This window comes from Carassius carassius, chromosome 4 (genome assembly GCF_963082965.1).
Source record: "Carassius carassius chromosome 4, fCarCar2.1, whole genome shotgun sequence".
Taxonomy (NCBI): domain Eukaryota; kingdom Metazoa; phylum Chordata; class Actinopteri; order Cypriniformes; family Cyprinidae; genus Carassius; species Carassius carassius.
This window is the reverse complement of record NC_081758.1, coordinates 1,719,940-1,739,939: the sequence shown is the minus strand read 5'-3', so window position 1 is coordinate 1,739,939 and position 20,000 is coordinate 1,719,940. Positions and strand designations below refer to the sequence as shown.

The 20,000-nt window shown below is 37.4% G+C and overlaps 1 protein-coding gene across 3 annotated transcripts in view; it reads right to left on the bottom strand.

The window, feature by feature from the left end:
* LOC132132215 (voltage-gated potassium channel subunit beta-2-like) overlaps positions 1-20,000 on the bottom strand; it is a 33,757-nt gene that overhangs the window by 4,457 nt on the left and 9,300 nt on the right. For 2 of the 3 annotated variants that reach the window (XM_059544547.1, XM_059544556.1), the window contains exons 2-7: positions 6,173-6,216; positions 5,427-5,464; positions 5,038-5,117; positions 687-731; positions 428-472; positions 78-121 (exon numbers count right to left, since the gene is read on the bottom strand). In XM_059544547.1, the coding sequence (XP_059400530.1) occupies positions 78-121; positions 428-472; positions 687-731; positions 5,038-5,117; positions 5,427-5,464; positions 6,173-6,216 (296 nt within the window). Of the gene's footprint in view, positions 122-427; positions 473-686; positions 732-5,037; positions 5,118-5,426; positions 5,465-6,172; positions 6,217-20,000 lie in introns of all 3 variants that reach the window. The other variant, XM_059544539.1, reaches the window with a different exon arrangement.

Below are 20,000 nucleotides of genomic sequence, written 5' to 3'. Positions count from 1 at the left end.
GGACACATCACCATCAGTGTCCGTCCGCTTTATCATCATCATCATCATCAGCGCGAGAGTCATAAACAGCACTTTACCTTCTATGATGTGTTTTCTGGACAGGCCTCTCTCTGTCTCTGCCCTGAGGATCATGAACAGAAAACCTCTCAAGACCAATCAAAACACAATCCATTTAAGTAGAATCTGAATATGGTTAATAAGCACTGATATTGAATATTTATGATTTTCCTTTCATTTGTATATTATGAAAGCGCCTTTGCAATTGAATAAAAAATAAAAAAGGGAATAGCGACTGTTTATCTCACAATTCTGACACTCTTTTTTAGAATTGCAAGAAAAAAAGTCACAATTGTGAGATAAAAAACTTCATTTATTAATTTTGACACGATTCTGAATGAACGCATGATGAAACTCAACAGATACTCACTGTCCTCCCCAGTAGATCTTAGTCGTTACTACATAACTGGACCGTCTGAAACAGAGTTTTAGGGAACATTTTTGATTATTATAGTGAAGACAAGTCTAATAGTGTTCTACATATTTATTTCCTAAATGAATCCAAGATTGACCACAACCAGAGCAAAGGAATACAGAAATACTCGATAAAACATTACTGATTATTCTGTGTTATTCATATACTCCACAGAATTAATAAAAAAAGAGATATAAGAATAAAAGCAGGTCACCTCCAGCCTTTCTTCTTGATGATATTCCCTAGAGTGATTTCAGCCCTGCAGGAAAAAGAATACAAAATCTGAAAATATATGTTATGATTATTTCTATAACACTGCAAAGAGAAAATAATAATAATAAAAAATAACATATATTATATTCTATATTACATTATATTTTCAGAAATTGTATACATGCATTTTATCATTGTTTGACTTGCATAAATCAGAAATGCCACTATTTGTTCTTGTTATCCCTACACAGCTATTTTTCAGTGTATTTACTCAGCATTTGTAGAGTTTAAACTAAGAATGTGGGAAAGATTTGATAGAAAAAAAAACATGACAGCAAGAACAAGAGGAGGATGAAGGGAACGCAGCATAGAAACAAAGACTGAGAGCGAAAGATTGATGAATGTGTCGTGGCTAAAGAAGTCATGATCACACTTTTATCAGGTGCCTTGGCTCTCAAATAATCCAGCATATGATATAATCATTATTAATATTTCTTATGCTTCGGGTCAGGATCTAAATAAGCATTAAAGTAAGTTAAAGACAGATGTAAAAACTGTAGATTTATCCAAATAAAATGTGTCAAATTAACTGAAAATAAAAGCTTCTAACATGAAATAATGGATTTTACACAAATGTGTAATGTGTCATGTCGTGCATTAATCCTATAAAACCTGACATGTCAAATTGGTCAAAAAGAATGTTTTTTTAAACAAAACAATTTATTGAATTTTTACACAAGTTACTACAAATTATAAAAGTTTTGCTTCTTTTGAGTATTATATTTGATGCATCATGCATTTATGATTTGCACAGTATGAAAAAGAAGAATATGTTGCTTATATTCAAGGAAGAAAAAAATATAATGCAGTGTAATGCAATGATGATTAAGAGATGAACAAATAAATATTCCTTAATAGACTCATATTCACATTTTAACATGACTTTTCAAAAAAAAAATGATGCATGGATAATCAGGTAAACATAAGCTGCTTCAGTGCAGTAAGTATTAATTTTTAAATATCACAAACAATATAAAAGCTATTAGCCTATGTTTATTTCAGTAAAGAACAACAACCTGAAGTTGCATATTTTTATAAAGATATTAAAGGGCCTTTTACTTGCTAAAAAAAGAATGAACCATCAGTCAGATGACTGAAGGCATGTGTTAAATTGGGTACAATAGGTTTTGATCATGTTGATAATTTGGAGACCTTAGGAATTTGTGTATCAAATATGATATGGTATGCTTTATAGCATTAAGGAAAGTGCATAATAATTATAATACAAATAGTTATTTGAAACTAATTTTACACGGGACACGTTGACCTCTCAGAGGTTATTATGTAATCTACACAGCTCCACATGACGATGAGCATGCTGGTATAATCCTCCCAAGCACAAAGATCCCCAAACAGCTGTTCAGTTCACTCCACCTTTATTTTAAACTGAGTAACTAGGTTAAATGGCACTACATCAGGGCTGTCAGACCATGCTCCTGGAGGAACTCCATCCTGCAGAGTTCAGCTCCAACACACCTGTTTAATTAGGACTGGAGTGAATTAAACCCTGCAGAGAGGCCCTCCAGGAGTGCTGCTCTACACCCATGCCTACAAATGAAGACCTCAGCTCTCAATTCTGTCAAGTCAAAAAGCTGTGTGTTGATTGCAATAAAATTAAAATGTATTATTCAATGCAATTTCATAATTACAATTATTGTCTTTGAGATATGGTTAAAGTTACTGCTGAATAAGCTGAAAAGCATTTGTGGTAAACTAAAATATATACGAATATCATTTCTATAGACACAAGAAGAGTTTAGTTCCAAAATGCCAATTAAATGGATAAATGCCTTTTTTTATTTTTAAATGTAGTTTCCGCCAAAATTAGTATTGTATCTGGTCGGTATTGAAAAGTCAGTTTTTAACGTTATGCATTTATGCAGTTATTAGGTCCCTTTTTTTCAAAACCGTGACAAACGCCAGTCTCCCTTTTTTGCAGATTGCGATATATCCACTTAACCAATCACAGCGCACCATTCCAAGCACTGTAAACATTAACAACCAATCACAGTGCATCATTCCACGCACTGTAAACATTCACAGCCAATCACAGCGCACCATTCCAAGCACTGTAAACATTAACAACCAATCACAGCGCACCATTCCAAGCACTGTAAACATTAACAACCAATCACAGTGCATCATTCCACGCACTGTAAACATTCACAGCCAATCACAGCGCACCATTCCAAGCACTGTAAACATTAACAACCAATCACAGCGCACCATTCCACGCACTGTAAACATTCACAGCCAATCACAGCGCACCATTCCAAGCACTGTAAACATTAACAACCAATCACAGCGCACCATTCCAAGCACTGTAAATATTAACAACCAATCACAGTGCACCTTTCCAAGCACTGTAAACATTAAAAACCAATCACAGCGCATCATTCCACGCACTGTAAACATTAAAAACCAATCACAGTGTACCTTTCCAAGCACTGTAAACATTAAAAACCAATCCAAGCCCACCATTCAAAACACTGTAAACATTAACAACCAATCACAGCGCACCTTTCCAAGCACTGTAAACATTAAAAACCAATCACAGCGCATCATTCCACGCACTGTAAACATTAAAAACCAATCACAGTGTACCATTCCAAGCACTGTAAACATTAAAAACCAATCACAGCGCATCATTCCACGCACTGTAAACATTAACAACCAATCACAGCCCACCACTCCAAGCACTGTAAACATTAACAACCAATCCAAGCCCACCATTCCAAACACTGTAAACATTAACAACCAATCACAGCGCACCTTTCCAAGCACTGTAAACATTAAAAACCAATCCAAGCCCACCATTCCAAGCACTGTAAACATTAACAACCAATCACAGTGCACCTTTCCAAGCACTGTAAAAATTAAAAACCAATCACAGCGCATCATTCCACGCACTGCAAACATTAACAACCAATCACAGCCCACCACTCCAAGCACTGTAAACATTAACAACCAATCCAAGCCCACCATTCCAAACACTGTAAACATTAACAACCAATCACAGCGCACCTTTCCAAGCACTGTAAACATTAAAAACCAATCCAAGCCCACCATTCCAAGCACTGTAAACATTAACAACCAATCACAGTGCACCTTTCCAAGCACTGTAAAAATTAAAAACCAATCACAGCGCATCATTCCACGCACTGCAAACATTAACAACCAATCACAGCCCACCACTCCAAGCACTGTAAACATTTACAACCAATCCAAGCCCACCATTCCAAGCACTGTAAACATTAACAACCAATAACAGTGCACCTTTCCAAGCACTGTAAACATTAAAAACCAATCACAGCGCATCATTCCACACACTGCAAACATTAACAACCAATCACAGTCCACCATTCCACGCACTGCAAACATTAACAACCAATCACAGCCCACCATTCCACGCACTGCAAACATTAACAACCATGTTAATGATGCTAATGATGTCTCTATTTGTTTCTATGTTTTGCCACGGGATTTACATCCCGTGGTAACTAGGATTTACACAAGCTCCAGTCTGGATCCAGAACACCTGAGAAGAGATGATGCTGACCCTCAGAGGACCCCAGATGATCCTAACCCTGAATCAACAAACAGAACTAACAATTATTGCTACATGTGTGACTGCATCATATAATTACTATTAATTAATAATATTGATAGTTCATCGTCTAGCTGACTACGTCTTGTATTATTATTATTATTATTTTTTATTTTTTATAAAATCCTGTCAAACGTGCACAAACTACTAGCTACTACTAAATATTGTAGAAACATAATTTTCTGTAAAGTTGCTTTGTAACGATTTGTATTGTAAAAAGCGCTATACAAATAAACTTGAATTGAATTGAATTGAATTAACAACCAATCACAGCGCATCATTCCACACACTGCAAACATTAACAACCAATCACAGCGCATCATTCCACACACTGCAAACATTAACAACCAATCACAGCCCACCTTTCCAAGCACTGTAAACATTAACAACCAATCACAGCGCATCATTCCACACACTGCAAACAGTAACAAATAGATAAATAAATAATATAATTTTATAATAAATCTTTGAAAATCAAAACTTGGATTTGAATGTTTTTATGTTATTATAACCTAAAGATGCTATGTGAAAGTTTGAAACAGAACATAGTGGTTTTCATCTGGCCACTTTCTTAGTAAAGAAAACACATTTTTTCAGTCAAATAAATAAAAATGGATTTATTATACCAAACTCCTCAAATATCTATATATCACTGTTATATCTTCTGCATCGGTGGCAGTCTTACCTGCCTGAAGCGTACACTTCGGCTGTGTCGAACAGATTGACTCCATTCTCATAAGCTATCGTCATCACACTCTCTGCCATCTACAGAAAAACATCCACACACACGCAGAAGATGACAGAGATCTGGCCATTTAAAGACACAATCTTTCACTTCCCACAGAACAATGATTTAAACTCATGCAGTAGCTATTTATGTTTGCTTATTGAGTTCCATTACATGCACAAAATTGTCTTCATTTTTTCAAAATGATCTTCTTTTATGTTTCACAATGGAATGAAAGTCATACAGCTTTGGAACGACATGATGACAGGTTATTTATTTGTTTGTTAACTATCCCCTTAAGTGTGTCAATAACACATATTAAACACTAGAGGAACATTATGATTCACCTCATCAGAGATCTGAGATCCAAATGTCACCCAGGTCCCTGTGGACAGAAAAAGAGAGTGAGGGACAGACCGATGATGAAAATAAGGAATAAAACACAGATTGGGGAGGGCTGGGATGCATAAAATACAAGAGAAAAAATGTGCCAAAGACAAGACATATCACAATTTATTTCAGTTTTTCCACAGGAATTAAAACACAACTATGAAAAAATACCCAATGAATCATCAACTTGTTTCTTTTCAATTTTCAGAAAATATCTCGATAATGTCCAACATGAACTAAGTGTGAGCAATGTATTTTTATTGTTACCGTTACTTTAAAAACAATTGTTTGTTCATCTTAGTTGAGAGTGCATTAACTAATGCTAACATACTTTTTGATTTTAAAAACATCTTAGTAAATGCAGAAATAAACATGAACTGAAATTAATGAACGCTGCTGAAGTGTTATTTATTGTTAGTTCATGTTAAATAACATAGTTAACTAATATTAATAAATAAATATGAATAAAACGATAAAGTGTTACCAGAATTGATCAAATATTGATTGATTTCAACAGGTTTGTCTGCCGCTGATTAGAATGCAATGCTGTGACTTGTTTATAGTTGCATAAGCTGGGATAAATGAAAGCATTTAAACATGGACAAAATAGACACTTCAGTTTTAAATAAATGACTGACTCCAGTTTAAACCTTGAACAGTTTCAGTCTTTAACAGAGATGACTGAAAATCACTGGCTACTCACCAAGACCCAAGCAAGAAACACGCAGACCAGACTTTCCGAGGTTTCTGAGAGAAAAAATAAAAGCGAGAGAGAGAACACTTAGTAATTCAATTAACTCTGCTTTTGATATAGTTGTATCAAATCAAAGCTGTGCTTTATTGTCAGTATGCTTTAACTCTGACTGTATTCATTTGCATCAACAGAAAAATTAAATCAGTAATTCTGCATATTCTCCATATAGCTTACATAAACTGCATTCGTTTACACAAGGTTTGTGAAAAACAATGAGCAGGATGCATAATTATATTTTGTAAAAAAAAAAAAAAAAAATTGCCGTTTTGTAATCTTATTAATTGATTACTCAAAGGCATATCTGACTGATTAATTGATTATTAGAATAATAGTCCCATCCCAACACAATACATAACGTCAGACAGCATACTGTATAGTGGATATGGATGCATATTCAAAACCATTGTACAATGGCTAATATTAAATAAAAGTAGCACCCTTTGTGTTTTAATTACAGATGCATGCTGCTCGTGAGAACACCAGTTCCACCGCTGCTCGCTCACGTGTCCGATAGAAACAGAGAGATGGAAAGAGACAGTCTGTCAGCGTGTCTAGATCCAGGCGGCTGAACCACGCTTTCTCTTCTCTGCATCTATTTTTGTTTGCCCGGCCAGTCTATTTATAGAATGGTTGCAACTGTGCATTTGTTTGCATCCAGTGTGCGAGTGTGTGTAGACTGTTCATTATATTGATATAGACATATTACCAGCCAAGACCGTGTGGAATTGCTGAATTAGTAGCATGAATCATTCATTTGATCTAAAAAAGCTGAGGAAAAAAAGGCACATCTATTCATCACATGAGAGGACTGGGTGAGAGAGGTAGAGAACGCTGACACAAATGTTTTCACTTTCACTGTCATCCTTCGTTTTTATCTTTCTCCAACCTTTCTCTTTTTCCACAGCGCTGTATTAGAGCGCTGAATCACACACACACATGCACGCACACACACACACACATCTATATGCATGTATATGATGAGAAGCCGCAGGGAAGAAAACCTGAAGATCATGGAGCTGAATATTCACAGTCGATGCTGCATCACCACACACACACACACACACACATTTTACTATAATGGTGGGGACTTACTGTGATATTATCTAGCCCCTAAACTCCTGTTATAGAAACCTCACCTGCAACATTATTTTTTGCAATATATTTTAGTAATGTATACATAATTCAAATTCTGTTATCATGTACTCACCCTCAAATTGTTTTGAAATTGTGTTGAACACAAAACGAGAATAACTCTTTTCCATGCAGTAGGTCTCTGTGTTTGAGGCTTTTAACTCGCATTATGCTTTCAATATCTATACGATGTTCACACTCCAGGACCGTTTGGACCTGAAGAATTGTTGGCAGTCATAACGTAATATTATTTTTCAACTGAAACTATAGTGTATGTGGTCACCAACTTTTAATTAATGAGTGAATGTGAAAAAATGTGTTATTTTTTTATGTTATCATATTATTACCAAGTTATTACTGCGTTTACCCCTTTTGATTCAAAAATAAGAAATTCTTCAAAATGTACAATTCAACATGAAACTATATATATATTTATTATTTGAATATATCATTGTGTGAATTTGAATGCATTCCGTTAATTTGAATGTTTTCAATTTGAATTTGAATTTGAAAGCTGAATATCACGTGTGAAAAACAGACTGAAGTTTACCTTCCAGTGGTCAGAGATCCAGATCCAGAGCCACTGGACGCACACATGTAAGAGTGCCAAGGAAGGATAGGGCGGATGGCAAGATTTTGAATGATTAAAGATTTCAGTTTCAGCTTGACTCTCACACAAACTATTGAGAAGTCAGCCTCATTGTAATGTCGTGGAGAGCGTGACTATTCATTACCAGTCAAACGTTCAGAGTGATTTTTTGGGGGAAAGAAATGAATGCTTTTATCTACGTAGCAATGATATATTAAATTGATAAAAAAGTGACAGTGAAACATTTGTAATCTTGCAAAAGATAAAATAAATGCTGTTCTTTTAAGGAAAGAATCCTGAAAAATGTATCATTCCATGAAATGCAAATCAGCATATTAGAATGATTTCTGAAGCATCACATGACACTGAAGACTGGAGTTATGATGCTGAACATTAATTTCACACATAGTTGTTTTTACAGTATAGTTTTGAGCCAGAGACTTCTTTCACAAACATTAAGAGATCTTAAGATACCAAACAGTAGTGTGCAATGACAAAATTGTAATATATGGGTGAACTAATCTTTTGGGAACCCGCCAACAGGAGATCATTTCAGGTTTTGCAAACAATGCTGTAACCTCCACACATAATCTTCACAGGTTTTTGATGCTGACTCTTGCAATATGTCCAAGACAAGTGATATCTCCACCATGAGTTGATATTGGGTTTGCATTGCTGCAAATACTATACATACTGGTTGTGACCATGTTATGTGATGCAGCATTTCAATCTGAGACTTGTGGCCTGCTCCTGTTTTTTCCCTGAGCGTATCATCAGTGAACACTTTATTTGTCAAAGGCATTTGTTGCAAAAGATAGAAAAGAAAAGATCTTTTAAAAGTTGCACACTCCCTATATCTCTTCCTTTAATCTCCTTTGCCTTTTCCTATGAGACAATGAGGTTTAATAATGCTCTTTATCCTACCATAAGCCTCACTGTAAATCATCCTGTTGACACGCAAGCACATGCTAAATAACATCGGCCTGTGCAGCAACCACTGACTTCTATTTACTGATATGGGTATGAATAAATAGACAGACACATAAGTGTAGTTTGTATTAAGCACTGCAGGAATACATGCTACTGTGTGCTTTCATATAAAGCTGGAGTATTTGTGTCTAGCTGATGTAAGATTGTGTAAGATTATTTAATAATAATCTGTCATTCCCTGTTCCTGGTGCGAATGACTGTGTGTATACAACTGTACGAAACAAACAGTCACTAAGTAATATCTCAGCTGTATATAGAGAGTTTAACAAGAGATGTCTCAAACTGAGCTCAGATTTGCCAAGATCCGAGAAGTTTAAAAACTGGACTTACATTTATCAATGCATTCTTTCAAAATATCCAAGCAATGATATTCACAATAACTGTACAGCAAGTGTATGTCAAGAATGACCCCATCTGTTTTCAATTAGTTTTCTCAAGAATTTTAGGAGAAACTTTATTTATTTATTTATTTATTTATTTAGCATGTTTTTGCTCAGTTTGGGTCTCTGTATTAAACTGAGCTGGGGGTTTTTTCAACACATTCTCACATTTCGACATTCAGGATTTCATCCATTGCTTTCAGTGAGAACACTTCAGCATCATACACGGATTTGAGTACAGTATGGGAATATCGCCTTGATGCAATTACATATCGAAATATTAATAAATACCTGTAAAGAAATATTTGTGCAATACATGCATATTTATGCATGAGGTGTTTTACGCTTATGTTTAATATTTATGTTTATGTTTATTCTTTATATATATATATATATATATATATATATATATATATATATATATATATATATATATATATATAAAATTGATACTTTTGCATATGGAAAGAATTACATGCATCATCACATAAACTGAATTTTAAAAAGTAACTCCGGGGGATCCTGATAAACATTCAATAAATTCCTCTATTTTTTTATTATTTTTATTTGTTTGAATTTTTTTTTTTTTTTTGTCTATTATTTTATATGTTTACTGGGTTAAATGCAATTGTGAGCAGCAACACAGAATGGAGCAATATTAGGCACGCAGTTTGCTGTGAGTAGAGAAGGGCCCAAAAATTCAAGGAGTAGAATTTAAAACAAAATACAGCAAAACAAGAAAAAAGTAGAGTTCATGTCAGCTTGAGCACTGCGGTCATTAAAGCAAAACTGAAATACCAAACACTAATTCATTCTCAAGTTTATTTATTTATTTTAAAGGAAATGTTTCACTCCCATTGTTATGCCGATAATATGATTCACAGTGACATGACACATCATGTTTTCTCCTGTGGTCTCAAACTGTTGAGCCCCACTGTATACACAGAGGTCATACATCAACACAGACATCAGGCAGATTTATAAAAATCAGAAATGCAGAGCACACAACTCCTCAGACACACTCCTCTCAGAATACTGCAGTGCACCACAACATGGTGGAGAGAGAGAGAGAGAGAGAGAGCGAGAGAGAGAGAGAGAGAGAGAGAGAGAGAGAGAGAGCGAGAGAGGGAGAGACAGAGAGAGAGAGAGAGAGAAAGAGAGAGAGAGAGAGAGAGAGAGAGCAACAAATGTGAAAATGTGAGTGAAGGCAGATAAAGTGGGAATGAAATAATGACAAGATGAGGAAAAATTTAAAAATAGAAAAAGGCAGTGGACAAAGAGTGAAAAGCAATGCGATAGCAAGACAGAAGGAACAATATTGAAGGAGAGCAGTGAACATCGAGAGAGAGAGAGAGAGAGAGAGAGAGGCGGAGAGAGAGAGGGAAGAAAATGAACAGCAGAACGGTGCACATTTCTCCACAGTGTGTCTGTCTGCAAGCCGTGAAAGGCCCAGTCTGATTAATGTACTTTATAATGAGTTAGCATAGGCAATTACTGCACATGCTGAGAAGTGACGCAAAAAAAAAAAACAGTGAGTGAGCAAAAGAGAGAGAGAGAGTTATGTGTGGAATGGATTTTATGAGAGGCCGTTTGAGAAGAAACCCATTGAAAACTTGTGAAACACTATATATCTGTGCATATATATGATAGACATGCGGTTACATAGAAACTCTTCTGTTTCCAAATGAACTTAACTTCCGGTTGCAATGAAACGACTTCTGGACACACTGAAAATGTTTGTGCTCTCTCACACAGTACACGTAGCATGGGATTTTAAATAATATAAAAAAAATTATAATTAAATTAAATTCATTTATCATTCAATGGAACTTTGCGTATGATTTAGACACATTTCTGCTCCGTCAATGCAATAAACAAGCAGGTTTCAACTGCTCAGGTAAAGCCGTCAGTAAGATGCAGAGAGCCATTGAAAAACTACAGAAAAGTAAAACTACTTCACTTTAGTATTACTGGCCACGAGTCCAGAGGAGAGATCACACATCATCAGCTGTGGTCAGAGACAAACGAAGTGCGAGCGCAATCCTGTGACAGTCTCAGGTAATAGTGGAGTGCGTGAAGGAGAAATGCAAGGCACGAACACTGTTCAAGGTCTCCATTAAAATTATACTTAAGTGTGTAAAGAATCATATAGTCTTAAAAATGGCAATGCAAACAGTATTCGCTCTGTTTATTATCCCAACTAAAAATCATTCTTGGCTTGTTTCCATTATGGACTATCCTCTAGAGATCAAGCTCTTTGTAACACAGCATCACAGCTTAAAGAGACAGTTCACTCAGTAATGAAAATTAACTTTATAAGTCATGATTTACTCATTCCAAACCTAAAGTATATGCATTTCTTTCAGTGTTTTCTTTTTTTTTCTCCCATACAATAGTTTTGGAGCAAAGGGAGTTGAAACATCCTTCAGAATATACTTTATTTTACAGTATGTACACTTACAATGTACTTTCCTGATAAAATACCACTTATATGGTATAAAAACATTAGTTTTCAGGTTCAGGGTTAGAACGATTACCTAGTCTTGTTTTGTGTTCAGCAGAAGAAATAAGGTCATAAAGTGAACTGTATGAAGCATCCCTTTAATGGTACTGTTTGTAATTTGAAAATAAAAATAGCCAACAGAAATAACTAAGAAAACACATACAAAGATGTATTAACGTCCTACTTAAATACAGGAAAAGACACTCTAAAGTTCAGCTTTATTGCTTTTGACATTGCTTACCATTCATATGTTGTCTTGGATAAGTGTTAAGAGATTTAATGGTAATCTTAATTATGGATTTTGTGTGGGAATCAGATATCAGTGTCTCTCACCCGAGTGATTTTTTTTATCGACTAGCAATCAGACCAGCGCTGGATCACTCACTGTTGATTATGATCTTGGGTAACTGAGAGAATTAGAGAAAAAATATTGTAAAAGAAATCTGTATAATTTAAGTGGCTTGATTCAAGTTTCCTGAAGAGACATGATCACTTTATATGATGAATACATGTAATTCATAAAAAAACATTGATCAAAACAGACCTCCTTGTTTCAGATCATTTAAAATATTGTGAATTAATCTATTATGCTTTTTGAAAGTAGATTTTTGTTGTATAGGAAAAGAGCAACATGGACATTCTGCTAGATGTCTTCTTTTATGTTTTTCACGAATGAAAAACACGTCATACAGCTATAGAACAACATTAGGGTGAGATTTATCACAAATTATAATTTTCAGTGAACTAACATAAACATAAAAATAAAGATTTCACAGTGAAAATGACCCGTGTGAAAAAAGAAATACACTTACTTATTACAGAAATAATAGTGCAAACTGAATGTAGTGTTCCTCTTCAGGAACTCGAGCTGCGTCAAACGAGACTGACTCTGAATATCGTGTGCAATCTGTCCAAAGTAAAGGCGTGACGTCATGGGCGGGGTGACGTAACGACCAGGAAGCTATAAAAGCACATGCTACGCAGCTGGCTTCATCTTCTTGTCTTTCAGCAAGCGCTCTGTGTGTGCATGTCATTCTGTCTTCTCAGTCTTATTTATTGTCGTTTGTCACTATAAGCTCCTTTAAGTAGCTATTTTATGTCAAAGAGCAAAGCTAAGACTAGTCATCTGAAGGGTGAATCAAGACCGTATTTCAGATTGTGTGTTACTCCCTGCTCTTAAAGCTACATCAGAGGCAGGGATACACACAGTCTGTGTGTTGTCTGCCTGGGATCAAATCGCGCTGTGTATGATATCAGATGCGGACGCTTCGATCCCGGAGGGCTCTCTTCAAGAAGTGAGTCTTCGCCAGCATTCCTCGTCTCTGATGTGGATTTTGAGACTGGTACCGGTGCCGATTTCACCGAGGTGGAGTGGCGCCTGCATTCGCTGGGTTCACAGATAGATCTGCTGGAGGGAATGGAGCCGGGCGCGTCCCTATCTCCTACCTCACCCACCAAATCTGCCCAATCTATGTGTCCGGAAGCCCGAGCTGTGGTTCTTCCTCCCGAGGATCGGGCTAGATGCTCTGCCTTTTTTTCTCCGAGGAGATTGACACGGAGGGTGTCAATGAGCTTTCAGTTGCACAAACATAATGTTGCATAAGCACTAGTAAAAACAAACAATATTATGCCTAAACATTTAATGGGCAGCATTAATGAGCAGCGTGCTCGTGCAGTCGGCTCTAGAGAAAATAAGGGGGCTGATTCTGCTTCTCCGCATTTCTGGCGGACGGGTTGGAGACGGTTCTTCCTATTTCCACCCATGTACCATAGATCTAGAGCTCACTCTCAAGGCTTGGAAGCCCGCGCCACGGTTCTTCCTCCTCTGACTGTGAACTCACTGCGGCAGCAATTTAATCTCCGAGGAGATTAATATTGTTTGTGTGACTAAGCGACTTGCACACTGCTGAAGCAACGTGTGTATTACATCATTTTCTGTTTTGATGTGAATCTTTCCACACGCTTGTCTGGTTGTTTAAGCTCCATTTATTAATGAGGAATTAAATTAGGCATTCATCTGACTATGAAAAGTTAGATATATCATTCCATCCCAGACCGTGTATACTTGTCTGGTTGTTTAGCTGCATTTAATTCTGAGGAATTAAGTTCAGTATTTATCTGACTGTGAGCAGTTAGATATATCACTTCGATGTGAATTGTATCACAAGCCAGACCGTGTTTACTTGTCTGATTGTTTGATTGCATAAAATTCTGAGGAATATAATGAAATGTATCTAACTTTGAGAAGTTAGATGTACTGGGCGGGAGCAGCCCCCTCCACATACAAACAGAGCGTTACCGCCCGTGCTCCTCGTTTCGGGACCGGAGGCTGAAGCAAAGCTCTGGGCCAGGGATTTCCCAGCCAAAGCTGGCTCTGGGGGCCGTACTTCAGGTGGGAAAGCTCTTGGCCAAGAAGTCCTGACATGTGTCTGTCATGACTGAAGAGCTGGGTCCACCTCATTATACGGTACCCTCAGTGCCCTTGGGAGGTCGGTCTGCCAACCCTGCCAGAGTTTCAGGGCGCAGCGGCTTCCAGCGAGCGTTGCTCTCAGTTATTTCAAGCGTAGCGGAGCTGAGAGGCTCGCCGCCCCTTTGGGGACCTCTTACACCAGAGGTCAGTCTTGAGAGACTGAGTCCCTTAGTAGATTATTTAGCAACGTGGGAACTACTGCCAAATGTATCTCAATGGGTCCTGCGCACGGTAGAAAAAGGCTACTGCATACAGTTCGGCTCTCCACCGCCGAGATTCAACAGTTTTATCCCGACACTAGTCGGCCCCCAGCAGGCTCCGGTTATGGAACAATAAGTGAATACCGTTTTAAGGAAGGAGCCATCGAGGTGGTCCCTCCTATAGCCGGTATTTCATAATTCCAGAGAAGGATGGGTGGTTGCATCCGATCTTAGATCTACGTCAACTAAATGGCTCAGTTAAGTCACTGAAGTTCAAAATGCTCACCTTCATGTTGTAGCTCAAATCAGATAAGAGGACTGGTTTGTCACAATAGATCTCAAGGATGCATACTTCCATGTCTCCATCCTTCCACAAGAAAGGAGATTCTGAGGTTCACTTTCGGGGGTGAAGCTTACCAATATTAAGTACTTCCCTTCAGCCTTGCACTCTCACCCCGCATGTTTACGAAATGTGTAGATGCGGCTCTAGTTCCTCTGCAAATGCAGGGCTTCCACATTCTGAATTATAGCAATGATTGGTTGATTCTAGTTCAATCAGAGCAGATGGCTGTTTGACATCAAGATGTCGTTCTTGCTCACATGGGGGAGCTGGGTATGAGACTGAACGCCAAAAAGAGTGTACTTTCTCCAGTTCAGAGAACCACCTATCTAGGCGTAGGGTTGTATTCGACCATGATGCAGGCACGTCTGTCTCCTGCTCAAATCGAGTCAATTCTCACATCAGTCAAGAGACTCAAAGAAGGCCAGTCACTCACTGTCAAACAGTTTCAGAGACTGTTATGTCTGATGGCAGCTGCATCCAACTTGATACCTTTTGGCCTGCTGTACATGAGACCCCTACAGTGGTGGCTCAAGACCAAGGGATTTTCCCCGAGGGGGATCCCACTTCAAACTATCAAGGTCACACGGCGATGCCTTTGTGCCTTAGACATGTGGAAGAAACCTTGGTTCTTGAATCAAGGCCGAGTATGGTTCTCAGATCTGATCTCTCTCCTCGACGGCTCTCCATGGGAGATTCCGATCAGGACAGACCTACTCTCTCAGGTGCAGGGCACAACAATTCTCCCTCACCGGAGTTGTGGAAACTGTGGTTGTGGCCCCTGAGGGGGCACAACTCAAAGCATCCAGTCTCTCAACTGAGGTTGTTGAGACCCTCCTCCAATCCAGAGCTCCCTCAACGAGGAAAATGTACGCCCTGAGGTGGAAACTCCTCACCTCATGGTGCAGAGACCGCCAGCTTGACCCTTTTAACTGCCCAGTTGGTACAGTTCTGGAGTTTCTACAAGCCAGGCTCTCTGCAGGGTTAACCCACTCCACCTTAAAGGCTTACACGGCATTCTTTGCAGCTTACCATGTCATAAAAATATATTTTCTTTAAATAGTTATCTTTCATATTTTTGTTTGCATTAATGTACATTGGGATGTTTTGTGTTACATTTTCTGTTATTTAGTTAATGTGTATGCATTATTTTAGTGATGTGTTTTGTCTTTGTGTGTTTGACGATATGCACATCTAAATACGAGTACTGGAAATGTTTTATGGACAAGCCACTTAATTATAATTATTTGTACTTTTTTGTACTATTTGCACCCTTATAATTATTGACGTTATCAGTACATTTTATGGTAAAAATCTTATATTGATAGTAGATTGGTATTTAAAACATCAGTTAATTAAATATACTGTTTGTAAAATATGCAGGCAGCATTATGCCACCCTTGACAAACATTATCAGTTCTATTAGCGAATTTCAGGCTGGGAATTTTTTTTTTTTTTATCATCCAAAAAATCACAAGTCAGATCATTAAAAAAAATTATTCATAAGACAAACTACTTTCAGCAAGTTGTGGTTTTAGAGGCTCTGTGTAAGCTCCATTCAAGCCAATTCAAGATATTTCAGATAGACATCTGACCCTTTAAACTGTAGGCCCCTTCGGTGGCCCCTACCATCCTAGACTTTGTGCCCGGAATGGCCAAAAGCGATCTTATACCCTCGAGCGGGTTACGTTACAAAAGTTCCCTCTTCACACCACAACCAACAGTACTGCAGGCCTTCTGCCCTCCTCCTTCCTTCTGGGAGTCTGACTAGAAAAAGCTAATTGTATGTATCCAGCTTGAGCGCTGGACACATACGTCCACAGATCTGCCCTGTGGACAAAGACGGACCAACGGCCTGTGTGCCATAGTCCCCCCAAAGTGGGATTTTTTCCTATAACTAAGCAGAACCTTATTCGTTGGATAGTTGAGGCTATCAACGTTACCTATTTAGTCCTCTGGTCTTCCCCCGCCATTGGGAGCCAAGGCTCACTCTACACGGGGTATGGCAGCCTCTAAGGCCTTCTTAGCAGGTGTGTCCCTATTGGACAACTGCAATGCTGCGGGATGGTCCACGCCTCCACTTTCGTCAGATTTTACAATATAGAAATGCGAGCCACTCCTGGCTCTTCTGTTCTCTCGCTTTAGCTGTGCTCTTTGGATACACACTAGGCAGGGATTTGGAAGTCTTGCTGCGTGGGCACATCGTTTCCAAAGCATTCGACGCAGTTCAAGTTCCTGAAGAGGAACGTCCCAAGGTTATGAATGTAACCCTATTTCCTCGAAGGAACGAGACGCTGCGTCGTATCGCCATACTCCTGGCACCCCTGCCGGCATTTGCTTCCCTACTCTAAGCTGAAGCCAGCTGCGTGGCATGTGCTTTTATAGCTTCCTGGTCATTACTTCACCCCGCCCATGACGTCACGCCCTTCCATTGGACAGATTGCACACAATATTCAGAGTTGGTCTTGCCAAAGGCGTTCCCCAAAGCGTTCGACGCAGCGTCTTGTTCCTTCAAGGAACTAGGGATACATTCATAACCTTGGGGTGTTTTTGCATATTTAATTTTATGTTATTTACAATATATATAAAAATAAAAAAAGTATATCAAATGCAATTAGTTGAACTTAAAGGTTTTTTTTGACCTACTTAAATAGGACTTCATTACGTCTTTTGTATTTGAAATAAGATTAAAGTATATTGCCGAATGTATTGACAAGCATTTATGTTAAACAAAAATATACCTGTATCTAATTACAAACATTATTGATTTGTTTGTAATTACACATTTATGGTAGTGCTACATTATAATCAATTTTAAATATATTAACTTTAAATGTAATATCAAACAATAAGTGTACTTCTTTAAAGTAAAACAAAATTAATGCACAATGATTTAAAATAAAAACTTTCATCTGACATTATTACAAAGTGCATTTTTTAAAAGTGTACTTAATTGTGTTATGACAAATATAATCATGAAAGTGTCTCTCTTTAAGTACACTTAAGTGGCCTTTTATTTAATTGAAATTATATGATCAAATACACTGTACTTTAAGAGACAGAGTGGACTATAAGAACACATTTATGTTAAACATGTAAAACACTGCAAGCCACTTCAGCCCTGCAGGAACTGATATAAAAACCTAACATACGGTTTGTAAATCATTTTCTGGCTAATATAGAAGGCTGGCTAAGGACGCTGCTGTATAACCTCTCTCTACGACAAGCACAACTGCGATATTCACAGATGATGTGCTCTCAGACGCATATGTTTCTTAATGGCCTCCATCTCCCAGTGCATGAAAATGAATGGTAGCTTTTTAATCACAACAATTAGGGGTCATTAGCATAATTATAGCAGTTGTTATTCTGAATGTCATTAATGCTATTACACTGCAATTCTAATGTGTTGGTATAATGTATATATATATATATACATTAAAAAAATGCACATGGGTGCATTTAACTGCATTTATGTGGGGAAGCTCTGAATAACATGCTATCTTCTACTAAATATCAACTTCACAATATTGTTACACACAGTACATGCATGCTGTTTAAAAAAAATTGTAGGCACTATGCAGTAAGCAGTACGCTGGTATTCTGATCACTACTGATCAGTAAGAAAGTAAGAAAGAGAGAGATTTGGTGAGAATCTCTTTATCTTATCCACATGAAACAGGTTTTGACTTGAAAGCACAGTGGGCACTAACTGAAGTTACAGTGCTTTTGTGTCTATATAAATTAAAAACTGAGATGACAGGTTATTGAGAAAACTCCATAAAAACTATTTCTCTGTTCACCTGCCATCTTCCCCCCTCTGGCTAACAATCTCCTGTCCTTCCACCATTGGCACAGCTGCTCAACAGACAGGACTCCAGTAATAACACAATGTGAACTAGATTAAAAAAATTGGCTTAAGTTAGCCTGACCAAGAGTTTGAAGTAGTGTCAAAAGACTGAATTCTGAAGGTTTTAATAGATAGACATTTGAAATGACAGATGAGGTTGCTATGAATGATGGGGTCTTACTGCGTGGTTACTACTAATGGTTTGTAGAATAGAAGATAGAAAAATAGAAGGGAGTTTAAAAGCATATCAAATGTCTAGTGAGTGTTTCTTAAGCCAGCATAATAACATCCATCTCACTTTCCAACACTCTCCACTAAACCTGTACTGTACTCTGTGTGTGTGTTTGTGTGTGTGTGTGTGTGTGTGTGTGTGTGTGTGTGTGTGTGTGTGTGTGTGTGTGTGTGTGTGTGTGTCTGGGAAATAGCCAAGCAGAGTGTGCTTTTGGTCTAGCAGATCCAACAGAGTGATGTGCAGCAAAGTGGAAACTCATTTAAATAATGGCTCAGCAATCTCTGAGAAAGATCTGTGAACGATCCGTGGGTGTGAGTCTGAGGCTGAGATTAGCACAACACACGCTCACACAAACATATTTCACAGTCAAGCAACATATTCAATGAGAAGAAATGTGATGTCGTACTGGACTGTATCCACCCAGAATTGACTCGACCATGAAAAGTGCGCATTCGGAGCAAGTACATTTTGATCATGAACGTTTACAGAGCATTTTTTATTTTTATTGTAGGACAACACTTGTAATATTTTCTAACATTCTGGTGCCTTCACTGTAAAAAAATGTTTGTACATTTTAATTTTCACATGCATAAATTTAACATCACAAGTAATTTTTCTGTAAAATACTCTCAAATTTATGGGTTTTGACAGGGTTTTGTATGGGTTTTATGAAAGAAAACAATAAAAGGACATTCCCAGAAGTCCCTGAGAGATGATGACATATAAATATATTTTCTTTAAATAGTTATCTTTCATATTTTTGTTTGCATTAATGTACATTGGGATGTTTTGTGTTACATTTTCTGTTATTTAGTTAATGTGTATGCATTACTTTAGTGATGTGTTTTGTCTTTGTGTGTTTGACGATATGCACATCTAAATACAAGTACTGGAAATGTTTTATGGACAAGCCACTTAATTATAATTATTTGTACTTTTTTTGTACTATTTGCACTTTATAATTATTGACGTTATCAGTACATTTTAAGGTAAAAATCTGATTTTGATAGTAGATTGGTATTTAAAACATCAGTTAATTAAATATACTGTTTGTAAAATATGCGGGCAGCATTATGCCACCCTTGACATTGA